The 24,884-nt window shown below is 43.0% G+C and overlaps 1 protein-coding gene across 2 annotated transcripts in view; it reads left to right on the top strand.

Annotated features, from left to right (window-relative positions):
* The window catches only part of PPHLN1 (periphilin 1), a 112,001-nt gene that overhangs the window by 73,315 nt on the left and 13,802 nt on the right, over positions 1-24,884 (top strand). For both annotated transcript variants that reach the window (XM_040410835.1, XM_040410843.1), the window contains exon 9: positions 4,019-4,159. In XM_040410835.1, coding sequence (XP_040266769.1) covers positions 4,019-4,159 — 141 coding nt within the window. The remainder of the gene's footprint in view (positions 1-4,018; positions 4,160-24,884) is intronic.

Raw genomic sequence — 24,884 nt, 5'->3', positions numbered from 1 at the left:
TTGATCACCCCCCCCCTGTCATTGATCACCCCCCCCCTGTCATTGATCACCCCCCTGTCATTGATCACCCCTCTGTAAGGCTCTATTCAGACATTTTTTTGGCCCAAGTTAGCGGAATTATTTATTTTTTTTCTTACAAAGTCTCATATTCCACTAACTTGTGTCAAAAAATAAAATCTCACATGAACTCACCATACCCCTCACGGAATCCAAATGCGTAAAATTTTTTAGACATTTATATTCCAGACTTCTTCTCACGCTTTAGGGCCCCTAGAATGCCAGGGCAGTATAAATACCCCACATGTGACCCCATTTCGGAAAGAAGACACCCCCAGGTATTCCGTGAGGGGCATATTGAGTCCATGAAAGATTTAAATTTTTGTCCCAAGTTAGCGGAAAGGGAGACTTTGTGAGAAAAAAATAAAAAATATAAATTTCCGCTAACTTGTGCCAAAAAAAAAAAAAATTCTATGAACTCGCCATGCCCCTCATTGAATACCTTGGGGTGTCTTCTTTCCAAAATGGGGTCACATGTGGGGTATTTATACTGCCCTGGCATTCTAGGGGCCCCAAAGCGTGAGAAGAAGTCTGGTATCCAAATGTCTAAAAATGTGTCACACATGTGGTATCGCCGTACTCAGGAGAAGTTGGGGAATGTGTTTTGGGGTGTCATTTTACATATACCCATGCTGGGTGAGAGAAATATCTTGGTCAAATGCCAACTTTGTATAAAAAAATGGGAAAAGTTGTCTTTTGCCAAGATATTTCTCTCACCCAGCATGGGTATATGTAAAATGACACCCCAAAACACATTCCCCAACTTCTCCTGAGTGCGGAGATACCACATGTGTGACACTTTTTTGCAGCCTAGGTGGGCAAAGGGGCCCACATTCCAAAGAGCACCTTTAGGATTTCACAGGTCATTTACCTACTTACCACACATTAGGGCCCCTGGAAAATGCCAGGGCAGTATAACTACCCCCCAAGTGACCCCATTTTGAAAAGAAGACACCCCAAGGTATTCCGTGAGGGGCATGGCGAGTTCCTAAAATTTTTTATTTTTTGTCACAAGTTAGTGGAAAATGATGATTTTTTATTTTTTTTTTCTTACAAAGTCTCATATTCCACTAACTTGTGACAAAAAATTCTAGGAACTCGCCATGCCCCTCACGGAATACCTTGGGGTGTCTTCTTTCCAAAATGGGGTCACTTGTGGGGTAGTTATACTGCCCTGGCATTCTAGGGGCCCAAATGTGTGGTAAGTAGTTTGAAATCAAATTCTGTAAAAAATGACCAGTGAAATCCGAAAGGTGCTCTTTGGAATATGGGCCCCTTTGCCCACCTAGGCTGCAAAAAAGTGTCACACATGTGGTATCTCCGTATTCAGGAGAAGTTGGGGAATGTGTTTTGGGGTGTCATTTTACATATACCCATGCTGGGTGAGATAAATATCTTGGTCAAATGCCAACTTTGTATACAAAAATGGTAAAAGTTGTCTTTTGACAAGATATTTCTCTCACCCAGCATGGGTATATGTAAAATGACACCCCAAAACACATTCCCCAACTTCTCCTGAATACGGAGATACCAGATGTGTGACACTTTTTTGCAGCCTAGGTGGGCAAAGGGGCCCATATTCCAAAGAGCACCTTTCGGATTTCACTGGCCATTTTTTACAGAATTTGATTTCAAACTCCTTACCACACATTTGGGCCCCTAGAATGCCAGGGCAGTATAACTACCCCACAAGTGACCCCATTTTGGAAAGAAGACACCCCAAGGTATTCCGTGAGGGGCATGGCGAGTTCCTAGAATTTTTTATTTTTTGTCACAAGTTAGTGGAATATGAGACTTTGTAAGAAAAAAAAAAAAAATCATTTTCCGCTAACTTGTGACAAAAAATAAAAAGTTTTATGAACTCACTATGCCCATCAGCGAATACCTTAGGGTGTCTACTTTCCGAAATGGGGTCATTTGTGGGGTGTTTGTACTGTCTGGGCATTGTAGAACCTCAGGAAACATGACAGGTGCTCAGAAAGTCTGAGCTGCTGCAAAAAGCGGAAATTCACATTTTTGTACCATAGTTTGTAAACGCTATAACTTTTACCCAAACCATTTTTTTTTTTACCCAAACATTTTTTTTTTTATCAAAGACATGTAGAACAATAAATTAAGAGCAAAATTTATATATGGATCTCGTTTTTTTTGCAAAATTTTACAACTGAAAGTGAAAAATGTCATTTTTTTGCAAAAAAAATCGTTAAATTTCGATTAATAACAAAAAAAGTAAAAATGTCAGCAGCAATGAAATACCACCAAATGAAAGCTCTATTAGTGAGAAGAAAAGGAGGTAAAATTCATTTGGGTGGTAAGTTGCATGACCGAGCAATAAACGGTGAAAGTAGTGTAGGTCAGAAGTGTAAAAAGTGGCCTGGTCTTTCAGGGTGTTTAAGCACTGGGGGCTGAGGTGGTTAAATGGTGCCATTAAAAATAAAAGTGATCCCGCAAAAAATAAGCCCTCATATCGCTGTGTGAATCGAAAACTTTAAAGTTATGGCTCTTGGAAGGTGGGGATGAAAAAACCAAAATGTAAAATGTACACGTGAAACAACTTCCCCACGGACGGTGACTATTGGAGCCCCACCAATTATATTTGCATATCTAATTTATATGCTATAAAAGTGAATGGTAAGGAACCCTTTTAAATTGTCCATGTGCTTGACATGTTTCATCATCAGCAACAACCTACCTATCCTTCCTCTTTCTGTCGGTGAGGGGAAGTCCTGCATGGCCACAATAATATCTCCCCAGACAGTGTTGAGTGATAAAGGTAATGGTATTGTGTGGTTTTCTGCCAGCTAAAACCGGATAGTAATGCATATCCTTTTTTTTTCTAATCTGATTTTATTTTCTGATTCTATTTTTATAATTCTATTTCCTGAACATGATTATGGGGGCAGCCATCTTGTTACTAACAGCATTATCACCTATTGTGAAAGTTGGATCCTGTGTTACCTATATATACTGTAGATGATATCTGCCATTCTAATCCTGCCTGTAATGATAATGAGATGACTGCAGTAAAGTCATCTGTGGAGACCAAGACATGAAGCCTGCTGTTAGGTTTTATTATAGATAGCATGTAGGATTCTGCAAAGGAGGATTCTAGGAGTTGTAGTTCCAGAGGTTGCCGATCCCTGGTCTAGAGAGCTGCAGTGGTATTTCAGTGATATGATCATCTAAAAGTAAAAGTGTCTTTATATTAGGTCTCATTCAGACGACTGTATGTGTTTTGCAGTCCGTAAAAGTGTGGATCCGCAAAACACGGCAAGCCCTACTATAGAAAAACCAATTATTGTCAAGAATAGGACATGCTCCCTCTTTTCTGCGGGGCAGTGGAACAGAAGTCTGTGTGCTGTCCGCATCTGTTGAAATGAATGGGTCCGAATCCGTTCTGCAAATAAACACGGTCGTGTGAGTCAGCCCTAACTGGTACAGTTCTAGCCAGTTTGGATGCGGATATTGAGTTTGATGGTTCTTTGAGCCCACACAAAGTGTGCCTGGCAATGTCATACCTGACAGAAGGGGGTGACGAGAATCTCTCAGGCATTGGGGTCATCATATCTCAGCATGACAGTAAGGAGGGTAAGGTGTGCCCATAAGGGGTTTGTTAAAATAATTTTTCTCACTGAAATACAGGTTGGACTAGTCAGTCACATTGTACATATTTTATGAACCCAATACATCATGTAGTTTCTATTTCGCTATGACACTCTTTGATACATATCTGCAGCAGTAGTAGGCAGATGAGTACAATCCCATAAGCAGCAGGAATGACCTAGGTATAGACATAGCAGCAGCAGGATCTTCCAGCTCTTCCGTATTATAGACACATCCCGTGTAATCCTTTGTGGGTTCCAAGCTTTTCCAGCAGCGCTCACTAGCTTACATTGTTTGTAGTATATTGTGACACGTAAAATGTGCTCATTTACCAAAATCTTGTACTATTGCTTCCCAGGCTGGCACATCATATGCATTATATGCCGATCAAACAGCAGATCCAGAAGCAAGCATTTCTGTGAACCCAGAACTTTATGAAACTTCTCCACTTGGCAACCGCTCAAAAGCAATTGCAGCAAAAACAAAGGAAATTGAAGAGGTAATATTAGAATAATCTGCTTATGCCATTGCTTCCTATCCAAACTTTGTTCTAATACTGTACGAAGCAGGAGCCCCTTACAGTATTAGAATGTATTGGCTCCGATGAGCCGAAGTTCTTGCTTAGCAAAGTCTCGCGAGACTTTGCGCAATAACTTCATAAATTAATTTGTATTGTAAAAAAACATTTCCCATACTCTGGTTCGGTTCCAACTGGCTCATCAGAGCCAATACATTCTAATACTGTACTAAGCTCCTGTTCCGTACAGTATTAGAACGAAGTTTTATGCGAATCGACTTTGGATGTTTGATCCGAAGTAGATATGCTCATCCCTAGTAGTGACACATTGATCAAGCTGATGTGACCGCTGAGGCCTGTGATTGGCTGCAGTGGTCACCAGACGAAGCAGCGGTGGGACCCCAGACAGGCGAGTGTTTTTGTTTTTTGTTAAGAGGCACAGGTTAGAATAATAGGGGTTATCAGCTCCAAAGCAAGTCAGCCTCTTTAACTCCAATCCTGGCCATTGCAACAGGTTTTACAGTCCGCACATATCGCAGATCCGCAAAAACATGTATCCTGTCCGTAAGAATGCCACCATTTGTCTTCAAACTCCTCTACAAATGTCCTATCCCTGTCCACAAAACTGCAGAGAATACGACATGTTCTATGTTTTTAGCGGGACCGCGGAACAGATGTACGGATGCGGACAGTTATGTCCAGCGCAATGGGGCTAGCTCACCTGAATGTAATGGTACCGGTCACTTAGCGATCTGTTGATTTACTCTGGAGGGAATGTACATTTAGGATTTTTGCAAAGCATTCTCTTGACAGGGGAGAGGTTTGTGCCGAAGCCTTGAGCTTACACAGGATAGAAACACAGTGAATGCTCACTTATGATTAGTATTAGGACTATACAGCTTATGAATTTAAACTGGAAACTTTCTGTTCACTGTCATGAATCAGAGTTCGAAACACAAATTACATTAGACTGTTTCTCATTTACGAGACTGTTGGCATGGACGTGCACTTGTATTGGACATCACTACCTGTACGTATAAATTCAGAGCCTCTGCATCCAGCTGCCACTTTCTTCCCCTTGTTATTTTGGATGAAATGTTCCCTGCCTAACATTTTCCATGGGATGGCCGTATGAATCAAGTTACAGGTTGAAAGCCAGCAAATGTGTTGAATCAAGCTTACATGTAAAATAAACACTGTAGCCTTTCTCTTCAGCTTACTTTATACACTTCCTCACAGTGCATTAGCGGAGCAGAGGACGGCGCTCTTTGTCCTAGTTTCTCATGTGCAATATCTTTTGTCGATTTAGATGAGTCTGGATTGAACTTGCATTATAACGGTCTAGATTTTACATTTATGAAGGTGCAGTTAACTCCCTTAAAGTGTCCTTGTACACCTTAAGGGATGTATCTTACCCACTTTATCAGGTTTTGGTCAGTTGGGGGTCCAGCTGCTTGGACCCCTACCGATCGCTAGGAAAAGAAGAAGCGCAAACTCGGATCACTCTCGCCTCACTGCAGGATACAGGTTCAGTAGAAGGGCCCGTTTCGAGTAAAGCGCTCTGTTTAAGAGATTAGCTCAAACAGACCACCACCGATGAAAACCATTGATATGCCACTATGAAATGTCAAAAGTTCTTTTTTTTTTTTCTTTTTTTTTTTTTAAAGGGGTTTTCTCACTTTAGCAAATGCCATTTATCATGTAGCGAAAGTTAATACAAGGCACTTACTAATGTATTGTGATTGTCCATATTGCCTCCTTTGCTGGCTGGATACACTTTTCCCGTCAAATTACCGTATTTTTCGCCCTATAAGACGCACCGGCCTATAAGACGCACCTAGGTTTTTGGGGAGGAAAATAAGAAAAAATATATTTTTAACCAAAAGGTGTGCTTTTGGTGGGTTTGGAACCAATGGTGGTCTGTGGATGGCACTATTACTGGGGATCTGTGGATGGCACTGTTATGGGGGATCTGTGAAGGACACTGTTATGGGGGGATCTGTGAAGGACACTGTTATGGGGGGGATCTGTGAAGGACACTGTTATGGGGGGGGATCTGTGAAGGACACTGTTATGGGGGGGATCTGTGAAGGACACTGTTATGGGGGGATCTTTGAAGGACACTGTTATGGGGGGATCTGGGGATGGCGCTGTTATGGGGGGATCTGGGGATGGCGCTGTTATGGGGGGATCTGGGGATGGCACTGTTATGGGGGGATCTGGGGATGGCACTGTTATGGGGGGATCTGGGGATGGCACTGTTATGGGGGATCTGTGGATGACGCACTGTTATGGGGGGGATCTGTGGATGACGCACTGTTATGGGGGGATCTGTGGATGATGCACTGTTATGGGGGGATCTGTGGATGACGCACTGTTATGGGGGGGATCTGTGGATGATGCACTGTTATGGGGGGGATCTGTGGATGATGCACTGTTATGGGGGGGATCTGTGAAGGATACTGTTACAGGGGGGGATCTGTGGATGGCACTGCTATGGGAGATCTGTGGATGGCACTATTATGGGGGATCTGTGGATGGCACTATTATGGGGGATCTGTGGATGGCACTGTTATGGGGGATCTGTGGATGGCACTGTTATATATGTGCCATCCACAGATCCCCCCCCAGCCCTATAACAGTGCCATCCACAGACCCCCCAGCCCTATAACAGTGCCATCCACAGACCCCCCCACCCCTTAACAGTGCCATCCACAGATGTCCCCCATAAAACTGTCATCCAGAGAATTCCCCCCCCACCGCTCCAGTGCTGCAGTATACAAATATAAAATGTCTCATTCAATTAAAAGTGATTAAACATGCCCCCTCACTCCTAATATTACCGTACACCCTAACAGCTTCTGTACAACGCAGGCAGGCCGGGCGACCGGTGCGTCACTCACTGACGTCACGTGCCTGCAAAGTAGGCGGCGCAGGCACGTGACATCAGGGAGTTACGCTGCCGCCCGCCTGGCCTGCCTGCATTCTACAGAAGCTGTTAGTGTGTACGGTAATATTAAAAGTGGGGGGGCATGTTTAATCACTTTTAATTGAATGAGACATTGTATATTTGTATAGTGCAGCACTGGAGGGGGCCGGAGTACAGTGACTGCACCGCCCCGTCGCAATTGCCGGCCCCCAGCTCCTCCTTCCAGTCCCTCCCCGCTGGCTCATACATCGCAGCCTGCGATGCAAAAATGTCAGCATTCGCCCCATAAGACGCAGGGGCATTTCCCCCCCATTTTTTGGGGGGAAAAAGTGCGTCTTATGGGGCGAAAAATACGGTATACACTGCTTGTTTCCATGGTGATGACCACCCTGTAATCGATCAGCGGTGGCCGTGCTTGGACACTATAGGAAAAACACTAGCCTCTCTGGTGACCTGGACCGTGGGAGTTCATATAGGCACATGTGCAGTAGTTCCAGTCCTGTCCCAGGCACCTCATATCTGCACTACTGTATACGAGCAGTGTATAATGTGATTGGAAAAATGAATAAAGCCAGCAAAGGAGGAAATTAAAGGAAATAGGTCATCAGAAAATGACCCCTTCTACCCTAGAGTTTTTTTAGTTTTTGCGTTTTTGTTTTGTGCTCCCTGACTTCCCAGAGCCTGTATGAGGGCTTGTTTTTGCGGGACAAATTGTACTTTCTAACGCCACCATTTAATATTGCATATGATGTAGTAAGAAGCGGGGAAAAAAATTCCAAATGGGGTGAAATTGAAAAAAAAAATGCAATTCTGCCTCAGTTTTACGTTTTTTTTTTTTGTTTACGATGTTCGATCTGCTATAAACCTGACCTGTTACTTTCATTCTACAGGTCAGTATGAAACTGGCGATACCTTATATGTGTAGTTTTTATTGCGTTTTTAATAAGACTGATATTCTAGTTACTGCGGCCGTCTTCCGGGACCGCCTCTATTAGACGATCTGGTAACAGGAGTAGCGGTGTGCTGTGCCGTGACATTATGTATTTCTTATGTCAGACACCTGATGATGCAGTTATAGGTTTAGAGGGGTTTAAAGAGGTTGTGCAGTGGTATAATATTGGTGGCTTATCCTCAAGATCATCAATATCAGATTGGTGAGGTTCACCCTACTGACACTCCTGACAATCAGTTTTTTAAAGAGATCGTCATGACTCCTGGCACCCCCACCTATCTGATATTGATGATCTATGTCGAGAATAAGCCATCAGTATTATGTCGCTGCACATCCCCTTTAAATATTGGGTATAAATGGAATGACACAAACCCCAGTCGAAAGCCTAACCGAAACGCACATAGGGGCTACGTCATCCCAGCAGGAGAGGACTACTGATGGGTCGGTTATGTGTAATGTATCGTCACACTGCCAGCACTTTAGTGGCCCTTTTTTGGTAATTTATTGCATATATACCACATATTACCATTTATATTTTATGGACACGTGGTATTTGTGGCATCTAGCACTTTAGTATACGCTATAGATTTTTGAGTACTATACTTTTATACTTTATGATCCTGGGTTTTTCATGTTACCCATCTGATATGTATGTAATGGTATACTGATTGGTGAGCAGTCAGACCTCTCCCCTTGGGTTTTTGCCTCTTTGTCTCCACTATGGGATTCATGGTTTTATCTGATTGACATATTTTATTGTCATTTTATGTGTTAGCCCACTTTTGTAGAAGCAGTGAAGTTTTCTGTAAATCCAATGTTATCAATATTTTTGCATTTCTACTGAAAAGGTCTTCATTGCTGGTCCAAGGTGGCACTGTATTTTGGTTAAAATATGTGTTCGCTTGACGTGCAGTACTTCATGTCATTTTATCGTCTGTCTTTTGAAGTAGCATTTTGAAATATTTGCTTCTTTTTCCTGTTGGGAGTGCGATATAAAAGTCTACATAAACAGGGACATTAAATGAATGTGTGGAAGGTAAGCTTTCAACCTCTTGGCCCAGGGACTTGAGAACTGTTTATTTTGGTTGAGCTCCACACTGCACATTTCTGCCCCGCTGATTTCACCATCCAGCTAAAAGCATATCCATTCAACAGAATAATCCTTGTTCTAGAGAATGCCCAATCTCTGCGGTGTATTATTGGTATTGATACTTACTTTACTAATTAGATTTATTAGGGACATGAGCAGGGCTGTTTTATGCAGAGACTTTCCGGGACCATTCATTTGTGTACTCTATTCATGAAATAATACTGGCTTACTTTCTACTTGATGTCCTATGCATCCAGGGATATGCCTGCTGTTGGGGCCCGAACCTGGTGGTTCTATCACCTTTGTAACCTCTGCTAGACTTTTCTCCCAAGTTAGCTGGGAGTGGGCCCAAGTGACATGGAAATATGTGAAGTGGAAAAACAAATGCCTTTCCTTTCTGTCTTGAGGGCCTTTCTGTTCTGATGCTTTAGGACTGCAGTGGTCCCATGACATTGACTTCATGGGCGCGGGTGACCATGTCCATAACTGTAAGTAAACAAGCCAGGGACCAGAGCGGGTAGGCTAGGGCAGCACACATTGCATTGCCAAAGATCGAAGTGAAGCATTGCTGCATTCAAATGAATGAGTGTGAATGGGGTTGTGTTGCAAACGTACTGGATTTCTTGTGACTTTGGTGTCGTGTTAGCTTCATCTAGCGGTTCACTACATGACCCCATTCAGCGGTTCACTACATGACCCCATTCATTAGTTGGGATGCACGTTGCAAGCATTACATTGCAATCTTTGCCCAGACAATATGTATCTCGGTCAAAGTCACCGTGTTGCCCTAGCCTTAGTTACGTATGGTCCATGTGGAATCTGCAACTAATATAAAGTCTAATCTATTTTTTAAAGTACGTGCTAGACCATGCATGGCAAACCTTACTGCCTAGCACTTCAGCTGCTGTGAAACTACAACTCCCAGCATGCAAACATGCTGAACTGTTCTTTTAACTCCCATAGAAGACACTGGAGCATTCTGGGAGTTGTAGTTTCTAAACAGCTGGAGGTTGCTGATTCCTGGAGTAAGTGAACGCAGAGACATTTATTTGTACTTTAAGGGGTTTAACAGAGGAATGGCACAATGCCCAGTTCTAAGAAAAGATGGTCCAGCATTGTTACTTCACGGGACATAAGTATTTAGTAACAGACATTTTGGTAAGCTGACAGATCCTCTTTAAAGGGTTTATCCATGTAAAATCATTTATCGCCTGTACTCTACAGTGTCTGTCAGTCCCATAGACATGGAGTGGCAGGACACAAGCTTGACTACCTCTCTAGTCAAACTCCTCCTCACAGTGGTCATGCAGTGAGGAGAAGAGGACAGGGCTCAAGGTAGGTAATAATCCCTTTGCTTTCTATAGATAAAGTGTGGTCTCAGCAGTTTATGAAGTATGGTTCATTAGTAAAGCTTTCCTATAAATGTAACTTTGTGACTGTAGCTTTTCCTTATGACGCTGATTAACCTTTCATTGACTGAGCTTCCAGGAATCCAGTGCAGCGCCTATCTGTTTATTTAGCCTATGTGCTTTTACATTTTCACTTTCTTTTCATGATCTTCCTTCCTTCCATTCATTAAATTTCATTTGCACGGAATCTCGTTTGTTTACCCTGGGGAAATCTGAGCGGATCATTTGATCCGTAAATTTTTTTGCTGATTTTTGAAAAATACACTTCAAGAAAGGGCTCCAGTTAAGAATTTCCTTTACTTACACATCCATCTACACCAACAGTATGGCCCCTTTTCGTGCACAGACATCCTTATTGAGGCTGCTTCAAATATCCCTCGGTTACCGTTACAGAAAGCTTCCCCTGGCTGTCTCAGTGCCGTAATTAAAACAAGATTTAGACAGGATTGTGGCCAAATCCACATTTCTAGCTGAGTCTGATAATAGTACAGCTCTGTGCCTACTTCTGTGTAAAAGCTGGGACGTAAAAGAACCAGACAGTTTAGGAGTCATGTTATTGGATATGTTATCTACAGCCTGATGACCTAAGGGAGCAGGACAGTTTAAACAGCTTGATGGTGGTGCGGAAATCTATGCTATCTTCAAGTTTTTTAGTTATTTTTAAAAATTTATATAATCCTGCAATTTTTGCACTCTCCACTAGGTCTAACAATAGGTCATGATTCCTGTTCTGTACAGGTTACTTGTACAGGTAACTTTTCAGTAGCTATTATCATTATTACCACAGGCAGAATTACACTGCCAAGTAACAGCTATCTGCGTATACACACTTACACAGAGAATACTATCAACCACTGATAACACCTCCCCGTGTACAACTATCAGTGACTGACAGCTATCTATATATACACACTTACACAGAGAATGCTATCAATCACTGATAACACCTCCCTGTGTACAACTATCAGTGACTGACAGCTATCTCTGTATATACAGTTACACAGAGAATGCTATCAATCACTCAATCACTGATAACACCTCCACTGTGTATAACTATCAGTGACTGACAGATATCTATGTATACACACTTACACAGGGAATACTATCAACTAGGGTTGTTGCGGGTATCAAAATATCGATACCCAATTGATACATTTGTCCCGGTATCGATACGATACCAGGATTTGACATTTATCGATACTAGGCTGCCCTACTGCGCAGTTTAGCATCAGAGAACATGAGAGCGCTCATGTTCCCTCAGCAGAACAGGGGAAAAGGAGTCACTCTCTCTCTCCCCCCCCTGTGCCGCCGCTAATGCTAATAAGAAGAGAGACGGGAGAAGGAGGGGCGGGCGCACTGTACCACCAATGATAGTAGAGGACCTTTCATGGGTCCAAACATTGTAAACTATCAGGATATGTAGAGCGGCGCCCAGGGATCTCACTGCACGACCTATTATTCCCGGGCGCCGCTCCGTTCGCCTGCTGTGGCCCCGGTATATTCTCCCGCTCTTTATGTTAATAAATAGCATTGGAGTAATGGGGAGGAGACTGTCCTTTTTCTCATTGGGAGTTCCTTCTCCCTGGCTGTAGCGCTGTCCAATCAAAGCGCAGAGCGTCACAGACAGGGAGAAAAAAAAACAACTCACCTTCTTCCTGGCTGTGACGCTCTGCGCTTTGATTGGACAGCGCTACAGCCAGGGAGAAGGAACGCCCATTGAGAAAAATGGCAGTCTCCTCCACATTGCTCCAATGTTAGCAATTAGCATACAGAGCTGGAGAATATACCGGGGTCCACAGCGGGCGAACGGAGCGGCGCCCAGGAATAATAGTAAGTGCAGTGAGATCTCTGGGTGCTGCTCTACATATCCTGATAATTTACAATGTTTTGACCCATGAAAGGTCCTCTTTAACCTTTAATACAGGAGGCGGGTGCCGGCAGCAGATCAGCAGCAGTTGGCCCCTCAGGTGCGGCACCTGAGGGGTTAACTGCCGCTGATCTGCTGCCAACACCCGCCTCCTGTACTAAAGGTTAATTATCATTGGTCGCGCAGTGCGCCCCCCCTTCAGTATTAAAAACATTCGTAGCGCAGTGCGCCCCCCCCCCCCCCCCCCCAGTATTAAAATCATTGGTGGCACTGGCCACAGGGTCCCCTCCCCTTCTCATTGGTGTTAGTGGCAGTTCTGATCGGAGCCCCAGCAGTGTAATCCTACTCGCTACTGAAGCCCTGGCTGCCATGGTAACATCCCTGCTGCTGTGTGCACAAAGCACAGGGCAGCAGGGAGAGTGTGAGGTCTCATTAGAGCTCTATTAGGGTGAATAGGACAAGGGATTGAAAAATCCCAGGTTCTAGACCCTAAGGGGGGAAATAGTTATTAAATAAAAAGTAAAAAACAAACAAAAAACTAAATATTAAGTATAAATCACCCCCTTTCCCAATTTTACATATAAAATATATAAACAATAAATAAATAAACATATCACACATCGCCACGTCCCAAAAGTACAAACTATTAAAATATTTTAAAAAAATGTGAACGGCGAATCATAAAAAATGGCGATTTTTTATTTTTAATGCCGAATGCACCTGCCTTTTTTGGTGTTTTATTTTTTCCGCGTGGTATCGAATGGTATCTAGTATCACAATACTTTTTTATGGTATCGAAATCGAATCAAAATTTTGGTATCGCAACAACCCTACTATCAGCCACTGATAACACCTCCCCTGTGTACAACTATCAGTAACTGACAGCTATCTATGTATACACACTTACACACAGAGAATGCTATCAATCACTGATAACACCTCCCTGTGTACAGTTATCAGCGACTGACAGCTATCTCTGTATACACACTTAGGGTACATTCACACGTCCGCAAAATGGGTCAGCATCTGTTCTGCAATATTACACTGCATTTTCATAGTGACCGATTCTTCTTACAGGGGTGGTCCCACAAAACATCTATACATTTTTAAGCCAGCACCTGGATCTGAATACTTTTTGTAATTGCAAGTAATTACAAATTTAGTGTAGCCACTTAGGTATTCACTAAAATGCATCTTTATATCACCACCTGCTGTTTGTTCTTTTGATTATCGCGGTATTAAGAAATGGCGACATGGCTGTTTCTTTAATTACCGCTGTATTTTTAGTGACGTCATAGGGGCAGTCGCACTTGAGTGCCGACTGCCTCTAAAACGTCCGGGGCACATTACAGCCGGCACAGTGGAGAAGGAGAGAGTCCCTCCCCACTGTGATGCGGCTGCCGCTGCGCCACCAATGAGGGGGCTGGGGCTGTGGCAGCTGCGCTACCAATGAGCAGTGAAGAGAGGAGTAGGGAGAGGGGCTGTGGCCGCTGCGCCACCAATGAGCAGAGAGGAGTAGGGGAGGGGCTGTGTCCGCTGTGCCACCAATGAGCAGTGAAGAGAGGTGTATGGGACGGGATGTGGCCACTGCGCCACCAATGAGACTTACCTTCTTAATACAAAAATAGACTGCGGTTGCCGGCCACGTCACATACCCGGCACCCGGTCTCAATATCAGGAAGCAGCTATCCCGTGAACCGTGGAAATTAACCCCTCAAGTGCGACACCTGAGGGGTTAATTACCACGGTTCGGCGGGATCCCTGTCATTGAGGCTGGGTGCTGGCTATGTGATAAGGCCGACACCCGCAGTCTATATTTGTATTAAGAGGCTAATTAAATTATAATCATTGGTGGTGCAGCAGCCCCCCATTATTTTTAATTCTAATCATTGGTGACGCAGTGCGCCCCCCCTCCATCCCCTGGTACTAGAATCATTGGTGACACAGTGGCCACAGGCGCCCCCTCATTGTTATATTCATTGGTGGCCCAGTGGTCACAGGGTCCACTCCACTCCTCATTGGTGGTGCAGTGGTAGCTTCTGATCAGAGCCCCAGCAGTGAAATTGCGGGGCTCTGATCAGTTACCAGGGCAGCCAGGACGCTGCTGAATCCTTCGATAGCTGCCATGGTAAGCTCCCTGTTGCTGTGTGCACAAAGCCTAGGGCAGCAGGGAAAGAGTAAAGTCCTATTCACTCTAATAGAGCTCTATTAGGCCTCATGCACATGGCTGTTGTTGTGGTCCGCATCCGAGCCGCATTTTTTGCGGCACGGGTGCGGACCCATTCACTTCAATGGGGCCGCAAAAGATGCGGACAGCACTCCGTGTGCTGTCCGCATCCGTTGCTCCGTTCCGTGGACCTGCAAAAAAAATATAGCATGTCCTATTCTTGTCCGTTTTGCGGACAAGAATAGGCATTTCTACAATGGGCCTTCCGTTCGCAAATTGCGAAAAGCACATGGGCGGCTTCCGTTTTTTGCGGATCCGCGGTTTGCGTGTGCATGAGGCCTTAGGGTGACTAGGACAAGGGTTCTAGCTCATAAGGGGGCTAATGGTTATTAAATAAAAAGTAAAAAACAAACAAACACCAAAATTTTAAATCATCCCCTTTTCCAATTTTACATATAAAAATATATAAACAATAAAAAAAAAACATATTACGAAGCGCCATGTCTGAAAAAGTACAAACTATTAAAGTATTGAAAAATATCTCCTATGCGGGAAACGGCGTAAGAGAAAAAAAAATAAAAAAACACACAGTTCACCATTTTTTTTTGTCACCTTGTCCCCTCAAAAATAGGACAGGACTGTTCTATTATGGACCGGACGTTCCATAAAATTCGGAATGCATGCAGCTTTTTTGTCGTTTTATTTTTCTTTCGCGTGGTATTGAGTATTGCAATACTTTTTTTTTATAGGACCGAAATTTTATAAAAATTTTGATATTGTGATAACCCTAGTCACGGGGCATAACGTCATCTCAAATCCATTAGGTGACAAAGAAATGGCATCTAGCGGCTATAAACCCCCGGAGCCAGGAGACCGGCGCTGGATAACAGTCGCTGCGCTCTGGTGGCTGCTGCGTGGAGAGGCCGGGGCAGGGGCTGAGATAACAGGCACTGCGCTCTGGGGTTGCGGTAATATGGCTGTAGTGTGTAGGAACTAAGACCCATATGTAAAGCACTGGTCTTTAGTAAATGACCCCCAAGGTTTTATTTGCCTGAAAGACACATTTATGATGCCAGTGTGCCCTTTCTGACAATGTGCACCTATGATGGGTGCACTCTAAACAACCCACTTATCAGGGTTTTCCGCTAGCATGTCCCATTGTCTGTGGAAGTGTCAGAGATAGCTGATCGCTGTTTTTTTCCAGCACTCCCATAGAGAATGAATGGAGTAGTAGGGCGCCCGCCCAACCGGACGCTCCATCAGATTGGTGGGAACAGTGACCCTGTTCTTGGTGGGGCAACTAACACATATTAGGAGACATTATACTGTATGAGGGCAACATGGAAACACCAGTACACGTTTTGAGTGTTTTTTTTATTCTTAATGGGCATTTATCGCGATATATATATCATTATTGCGATACATTTCTTAATATAGTTATCGTGGGAATATTTTTGATATCGCCCAACCCTAGATCAGACCCTCATGCCTCATATCAACCCCCAGCCATATGTGATCAGCCCCCAGCCATATGTGATCAGCCCCCAGCCATATGTGATCAGCCCCCAGCCATATGTGATCAGCCCCCAGCCATATGTGATCAGCCCCCAGCCATATGTGATCAGCCCCCAGCCATATGTGATCAGCCCCCTGTCATATGTAATCAGCCCCCTGTCATATGTAATCAGCCCCCTGTCATATGTAATCAGCCCCCTGTCATATGTAATCAGCCCCCTGTCATATGTAATCAGCCCCCTGTCATATATATAACGAGCCCCCAGCCATTATTCAGCAGCCCCCAGGCTCAGATCACAAAATAAATAAACCACTTACCTCTCCTGCTCCTGAACGCCGCCGCTCCTCTCCTCCAGCGCGATCCTCTTCCTCCTGCTGTCGGCTGTGCTGTGAACTGGCGGGCACAGCGTGAGGTCACAGAGCGCCCTCACGCTGTACAGCACAGCCGAGGACCAGAAAGCAGTGAGTATAGAGCCTTCACCGCTTCCATAATGGCATAATAGAAGCGCTCATTAGTATTCGCCCCATAAGACGCGGCTTTGACATCACGGCTTTCACAGTACGCCAAAAATGACATGACGTTCTTATTCTGAAGCTCAATACAAATCCAGCGATACCAAAACTTGTGTATTTTTTTATTTTTTTTTACTACTTTTTAAAAATAAAAACCTTTGAAAAAAATCTAACTTTCCTTTGCATCACCATTGCACCTGACAGCCATAACTTTTTTATATTTTGGATTACAGAGCCGTATGAGGGCTTGTTTTTGGCATAATGAACTGTAGTTTCTATTGGTACAGTTTTTGTGGTACATACGCCTTAAGCCTCATGCACATGACCGTAGTTCTGGTCCGCATCTGAGCCACAGTTTTTGCGGCTCGGATGCGGACCCATTCACTTCAATGAGGCCGCAAAAGATGCGTACAGCACTCCATGTGCTGTCCGCATCCATTGCTCCGTTCCGTGGGCCCGCCCAAAAAATATAACATGTCCTATTCTTGTCCGTTTTTCGGACAAGAATAGGCATTTCTACAATGGGCCGCCCGTTCCGTTCCGCAAATTGCAAAAGGCACGGTCGTGTGCATGTAGCCTTATTCACATGTCTGTGATTTCCATCAGTGATTATGAGCCAAAACCAGGAGTGGAGCCTCCACAGGGAAAGATCTACACCTGTTCTGTGTTTAGACCCGCACCTGGTTTTGGCTCACAATCACTGATGGAAATCACTGACGTGTGAATGAGGCATTATACAGAATTATCCTTACGATCCACCTGGCTAAACAGGGCACCATACATTCATATGCAAATTGTGTTCAGTGAACATTGCCTGGAGGAGGAATTGCCAGGTACATGTTACTATATACTTGAGTCATTGTCCTGAAGCCATAATGTTTTATGCAAGCAATTAGTAATATAGTTCAAAAATAAGATGTTTCCATTGCATATTTCACTATGTTGGTAATTTGATTGCATACTTGGACTGAATCACTGTACAGATTATGACACAAGAATTGTACATCACGCTCACATTAAATAATTCATAAATGGAGCAGACGTGCCATATAATCTGAATACCATAGAGATGGCATTAACCACCCCCTACCTAATGTAACAACAAAGTTATCTTTGATTAATGAGTCAAGAATTTTCCTGGCAAAGTGCAAAATAAGAATGAGAAAAGCAGCATTTGATGTGTGACTAATTCTATTGTATTTGGCTACAAGCATGCTAAATTTGGAGAATTACTGCTGCGCATGTGGTACTATGATACATATAATGTCATTTTTCTGGTGCAAGGAAGGCCTATTTCACATTATGTCAGAAGCATACATTTGATATGTGTGAATATTATATTGTGGCCGCAAAGTATTTTAATAAATATATAATAAATAATGTTTTAAAAAATATGTTAATAGTTTATTATATCAATTAACAAAATGCAAAGTGAGCGAACAAAAGAGAAATCTAAATCAGATCAATATTTGGTGTGACCACCCTATACCTTCAAAACAGCCTCAATTCTTCTAGGAACATTTGCAGACTGTTTTTGAAGGACCTTGGGAGGGAGGTTGTTCTAAACATATTAATGAACTAACCACAGATCTTGTGTGGATGTAGGCTTGCTCAATTCTTTCTCTCTTTTCATGAAATCTCAGACAGACTAGATGATGTTGAGATCATGATCATACCATCACTTCCAGGACTGAAGATTCTTAATGACATTGGCTGTATGTTTGAAGATGTTGCCTTGCTGTAGAATAAAATGGAGCCAATCACCAAACATTTCTTTGATTTTAGATTTCTCTTTTGTTCATTCACTTTTCATTTTGTTCATAAAAGCATTCTTAAGGCCTCTTTCACACTTGCGTTGTCCGGATCCGGCGTGTACTCCACTTGCCGGAATTACACGCCGGATCCGGAAAAACGCAAGTGTACTAAAAGCATTTGAAGACGGAACCGTCTTCCAAATGCGTTCAGTGTTACTATGGCACCCAGGACGCTATTAAAGTCCTGGTTGCCATAGTAGGAGCGGGGAGCGGGGGAGCAGTATACTTACAGTCCGTGCGGCTCCCGGGGCGCTCCAGAGTGACGTCAAAGCGCCCCATGCGCATGAATGACGTGATCCATGTGATCACATGATCCATGCGCTTGGGGCGCCCTGACGTCACTCTGGAGCGCCCGGGGAGCCGCACGGACGGTAAGTATGCTGCTCCCCGCTACACTTTACCATGGCTGCCAGGACTTTAGCGTCCCGGCAGCCATGGTAACCACTCTGAAAAAGCTAAATGTCGGCTCCGGCAATGCGCCGAAACGACGTTTAGCTTAAGGCCGGATCCGGATCAATGCCTTTCAATGGGCATTAATTCCGGATCCGGCCTTGCGGCAAGTGTTCCGGATTTTTGGCCGGAGCAAAAAGCGCAGCATGCTGCAGTATTTTCTCCGGCCAAAAAACGTTCCGTTCCGGAACTGAAGACATCCTGATGCATCCTGATGCATCCTGAACGGATTTCTCTCCATTCAGAATGCATTAGGATAATCCTGATCAGGATTCTTCCGGCATAGAGCCCCGACGACAGAACTCTATGCCGGAAGACAAGAACGCAAGTGTGAAAGAGCCCTAAGCCAGTATTACTCTGGCCAATTGTCGGCCAGATCATTGGTAATGAGCGTTAGCTTTGATCTGGCAGTGTAATACTGCCACTGATTACCTGTCAGCAAACACTCATTTATTGGGCAATTCAGATTTGTAAGCATGCTTAACCCCTTCCCGACATATGACGTAATAGTACGTCATGGCGGCAAGTGACTTGCCGCATTTTGACTTACTACTACGTCTTGGTGATCAGGCGGGCACCGGAGCGGTACGCACCCGATCACTGCAGGGGCCCAGCAGTCCGCGGCATAGAAGGTGCATGTGGCGGGTGAGGGAGCCCATCGGGTCACCGCACTGCGGTGGTGGGGACCCGATGGGTGACAAGGCAGCCCGATGCCATGCACAGGCTGTCCAATGCCTTGCACAGCATCGGGACCTGCCTTCTACGGGTGCCCTGGATATCCAGCCCCGGGCTGGGTCTCCTAGGCAACCTGTTAGTGTATTATTCACTGTAGTACACTAACAGGCAGTGCATTACAATACAGATGTATTGTAATGCATTGCAGAGCGGAGCAGACCCTCAAAAGTTGAAGTCCCAGAGTGGGACAGAAATAAAGTTTGAAAAAAAAAGTAAGAAAAAGTGTTCTATTATTGTGTTAAAGTGAAATAAAAAAAGTATACATATTTTTTTGTCACCTTACATCACAAAAATTGCAGCGCCCCCCAAAATAGTACCACTCAAACCATCACCTCATCCCGCAAAAAATGAGACCCTACCTAAGACAATCGGTCAAAAAATAAAAAAGCTATGGCTCTAGTTTCCAAAATGGGGTCACTTTTTGGAAGTTTCTACTGTTGGGTGCATCAGGGGGGCTTCAAATGGGACATGGCATCTAAAAACCAGTGCAGCAAAATCTGCCTTCCAAAAACCATGCTGCAGTCCTTTCCTTCTGCACCCTGCCGTGTGCCCATACAGCAGTTTACTACCACATGTGTAGTGTTTCTGTAAACCGCAAAATCAGGGTAATAAATATTAAGTTTTGTTTGGATGTTAACTTTCGATGTGTTAAAGAAAAAAATGGATTAAAATGGAAAATCTGCCAAAAAAGTAAAATTTTGAAATTTCATCTCCATTTTCTTTTAATTCTTGTGGAACACCTAAAGGGTTTACAAAGTTTGTAAAATCAGTTTTGAGTAACTCGAGGGGTGTAGTTTCTACAATGGGGTCATTTTTGGGTGGTTTCTATTATGTAAGCCCCACAAAGTGACTTCAGACCTGAACTGGTCCTTAAAAAGTGGGTTTTGGAAATTTTCTTAAAATTTTCTAGAATTGCTTCTAAAATTCTAAGCCTTCTACTGTCCTAAAAAAAATTTAATGACAGTTCCCCAGTGACATATGGGGAATGTTAAGTAATAAATATTTTATGCGGTATCACTTTCTGTTTTAAAAGCAGAGAAATAAAAATTTTGAAAATTGCACATTTTTGGTAAATTTGAGGATTTTTCATAAATAAAGGTGAAATATATTGACTCAAATTTATGACTGTCATGAAGTACAATTGTGTCACGAGAAAACAATCTTAGAATGGCCTGGCTAAATAAAAATCTTTCAAAGTTATTACCACATAAAGTGACGCATGTCAGATTTGCAAAAAATGGCCTGGGCAGAAGGGCGAAAACTGGCCCGGGGTAGAAGGGGTTAAAAATCATTACTTGATGGCGTAAGACCTTGCTGTGTAATCACTATCTGCTGCTGGAAAACAGCAAGTCAGTATAGGGATGTGCGATGGCATTAGCAATTGCTCCTCCCCATACTGAGGAGGAGATCACTGCATGTGATAGCAGTGGTCTCCTACACTGACGAGCAGACTGCTTCATCGCTGTATGTAATACAGCCCTTACTCTGCCTAAAACTTTCGCACAGTGTGTAGTGTGTGTGTAGATATACATCATTTTATTCCCTGTGGTTTCTCTGTGAACCTGATCTAATTTCTAATATTCTAGAAATTTCAACCTTGATTTGGGTAAAAATCAGCTTAGAAGATTGTTCAGAAGGGGTCAGAGAGGAGCAGGAGAAAGAGCCGTCAGATGAGCTCTCTGACAAATATATCACAGCTTTACAGAATATGTAGAAAGTCATCAGTACATGGGTTTTTTTTAAATAACTTATTACACATTTTTTGCCCATAATACATGTAAACCAAAAGGAAAACTGTGGCAAAAAGTAAGGACAAACAACCAGGCTGCTTAGTCATAGCAGAAGGGATCTGTTTTCCTTAGAAGAAACCTTCTTTTTTTAATTATACTTTATATTTGAACAGTTTTTTTCAGTGAGGCAAATAAGATGTGCTGTATTAGTCACCTTTCCCATATACATGTGTATTGTAAAGATATGCTCATGGGGAAAATCAGATATCCTTAATAGGTAAGGATTAGTCAGTAAATATTTGGAAGGTTTCTGTCATCACCAGATACATTCTGCTCAGCTCCAGTTCCCCTGGTTAATGGTTTAAATAAACATTTTGGAACTTAAGTAAATGGGGACGCTGCACGCTGGTCACAATAAAAGCGGCACAGTGCTTAAAAGAAAAAGAAATCTCAAGAGACGTAGTTACAGTTTACTTTAGTATTCACGGTGCACTGGCCCAGCTCTTGTTATAGGACTGTGAAGTCTGAAGTCAGTGCTATTCTACGTTCCATGTAGGATTTGTTGATTGCTAGTACAAATGGTTGAAAAGCTTGTTAGTCATTTTGTAATATACACAGGGTTTGGTTATGGCCTTGCGATAGGTCCTCTTTAAGCAGTCCCTGAGATCTTGTCACTTAAAATAGGGTCCCTGTTTTATTTGAAAAATAATTAGCCCCTTTAGAGTACGTTCACATATGCGCCAGATAAAGCCATCGACCACTTATAATGAAATCCAATGGGGATCCAGGTGCTCTCCGGCTGAAATGCCACCTTTCAGCTGGACAGAAATTCGGCATGGATGGCGGAAACCAACCAGATTCTGTGAACTCCAGCAGGCTGTTCCTTTTGCCAGAACATCCTGCTGGATTTCTGAATGCAGATGTGAACCTGAAATATTTTCCCAAGTGTATGGCATTAAAATGTAAAAAAAAAGAAAACTTAGTATTGGAGGTGAATGCAATATGCAAATGATGCATCTAGCCACCGAATCTGACCTGAATCTCAGCCCAGCATGCCCCACAAATCCCCCATGGCAAGGCCCTGTCTCAGAAGTCGTGATCTAGCGGCTCTGACCAAACCAGCGCTGTCTGCAGCATTAACGGCTGTATTAATGTCACTGATTGGTAACTACTATATTAATGCAGAGAGCGCTTATTTAGTCAGAGCCGCGAGATCTCACCGTAACCAATGAGGGTAAAGCTGCTCAGCATGCCGGGAGGTAGTTCGGTCCCATCTCTTGCATTTGCATATTAGTCCCACTTGTAATACAATTATTATTTTTTTTAATCACATGCACTTATCGAGAAATATTAATTTCTTAAGGGGCTAATGATTCATTACACAAAACAGGGACCCTATTTCCAGTGATGGGTATCTCATGCTTACACACAAGCAGAATTAGAATGTGCAGGAAAAGTGCTGTCTACATGCAGCAGTTCCCGAGTTCCTCTCTTTGGGCCGCCTGTTAACACTCAGTAGATTATAAAATGTTATTTCAGCCTAACTTTTACAGGACCATGGGACCCCTTTCATTAGCCTTTTAAATGTAATACCTCGGTGCCTACTATTCATTAGAAGTGGAAGTTCACCTTGGAAACAAGTCTTAAATGGCAGGCAATTGTATTAGTAGCAATTCCCTAATATACATTTATTGTCAGAATGTCTCATTTTACAAGAGTTAGCAGTCCAGTAATAAGCTCACAGCGCAGTGTGGAATTCACATTCCCTGCCTTGGGAATCCATTTCCAGAATAGGGGATGCTGTTTACTGAGGCCTTTGTTCTGCTTGTGGAGACTCCCTGCCACCTTATGGCTGACATTCATGTACACCAAAAATCGTGCATACCTTTCACTTGACACGTTACAGAACTGTCAAGGTAATCTGAAAGGTAAGTCTTTATGTTCTATGTGCAGTAGTATTCCAACATCCTGCCCCATCTTTTCCATGACAGTTCTGTACAGAAAAGCTGCATTCCTTGTCACACACAGTTTTTTGGGGACCGGAGAGGTACTGTTAAAATTGCCAAGCTAATTTCAACTGACCACCACCACCACCACAGTTAGAATTCCTAAATGCTGAGTGATGTTCTTGGAAAGATTGTGAGCCGCATGTTAAATTTCTTCTCCATTTATGCGTAAAGCTAAATTCTGAATTTTACCACTATTCTGTTAAAGGGGTTATCTGGCTTATTTCTAAAGGCTTCCCCTGGTGTTAATTAAAGGGGTTGGTCACTTTTTTTTGCTATTGTTGACCAATATGTCTGTAAGATGATGATATGACACTAATATAGCCTTTGTTGATTTTCTGTGATGTTTGCTATATTTCATAAGTCGTGTCCCCTTGTTGGGCAAATCTTGCTGTCCACACAGGAGATCTGTCGATAAGATGGCCACTGATGGAGGGTCATGACCAGGCAAAAATAACTACAGACCCATCTTTTAGCTTTCTTCACTCAAATACACCACATCTGCCATCTACACTTGAAATTTGGAGAGTTTAGTACAGGTGTAGTGTATTTTAATCGGGGAGACTGAGTGATTTGCCTGGTCACATGACCCTTCATCAGCAGCCATTTTATGGGCAGGACTGCTGCTGTGTGGACAGCGCAAAAGGCTTGGCCAACAAGAGAGAATACCTTATGAAATATAGAAAATGGTGCAGAATATCAACAAAGCCTATGCACTGATCCCTCAAGATACAATGGCCTCAGGATACAATATTTTCAGCATACAATGGTCTTTTCTGACCCATCGTAAGTTAAAACCAGACTCAACAAGCAATGTTTCAGACTCATCCAACCAATCAAGGTCACTTCTCTGGATTAGTTACTAGTCAGCTATTCCTGACGGTTATATGTACGGACTTGTTTTATCTGTCTTAGTTATCTGCCTATTTTTCTTAAATCATCATTTTCTCTTATCTTGGATGACATTTTGGGCTTTGGAACCGATTACTCAAGTTACAATGGTTTCAACATACAATGGTCATCCTGGAACTAATTAATATTGTAACTTGAGGGACCACTGGTATTAGTAAGGGCCATATAGTCATATTACAAACACATTGATCAACAGGAGCCAGAAAGTAAGATAATACTCACCATACTGATCCCCCGACACTCCAATTCTGATGCTTCCCAGACTCTTTCCAGTCTCTTGCTAAACAATCTCATGCGTTTATGCTATCTATAAATGGTAGTAAGAAAAGCAGCAAAGAGGTTCCAAAGTTACACAGCTTTTTATGTAAATGTGTAATATAAAATTTAAAAAATGTAGATTGATGTCCATTGGAATTTTTTGTTAATTTCACAAACTTAAAATGACCAAATCCATCATTGAGCCTCTGCTTTATAAGGCTTTATTGCCATGAATTGTATGAAATAGAAGCAAAACATTGTGGTTTAGCTGCAATTCCACATAGAAGAGACATGACCACAATTTGTACATAAACCATAAGTTGCTGCTGCTGCTCTCCCTTGAGGTAATTGCACAGTATA

Source organism: Bufo bufo, chromosome 1, assembly GCF_905171765.1.
Source record: "Bufo bufo chromosome 1, aBufBuf1.1, whole genome shotgun sequence".
Classification (NCBI taxonomy): Eukaryota; Metazoa; Chordata; class Amphibia; order Anura; family Bufonidae; genus Bufo; species Bufo bufo.
The sequence above is the reverse complement of the archived record's forward strand: the minus strand, read 5'-3'. Positions and strand labels throughout refer to the sequence as shown.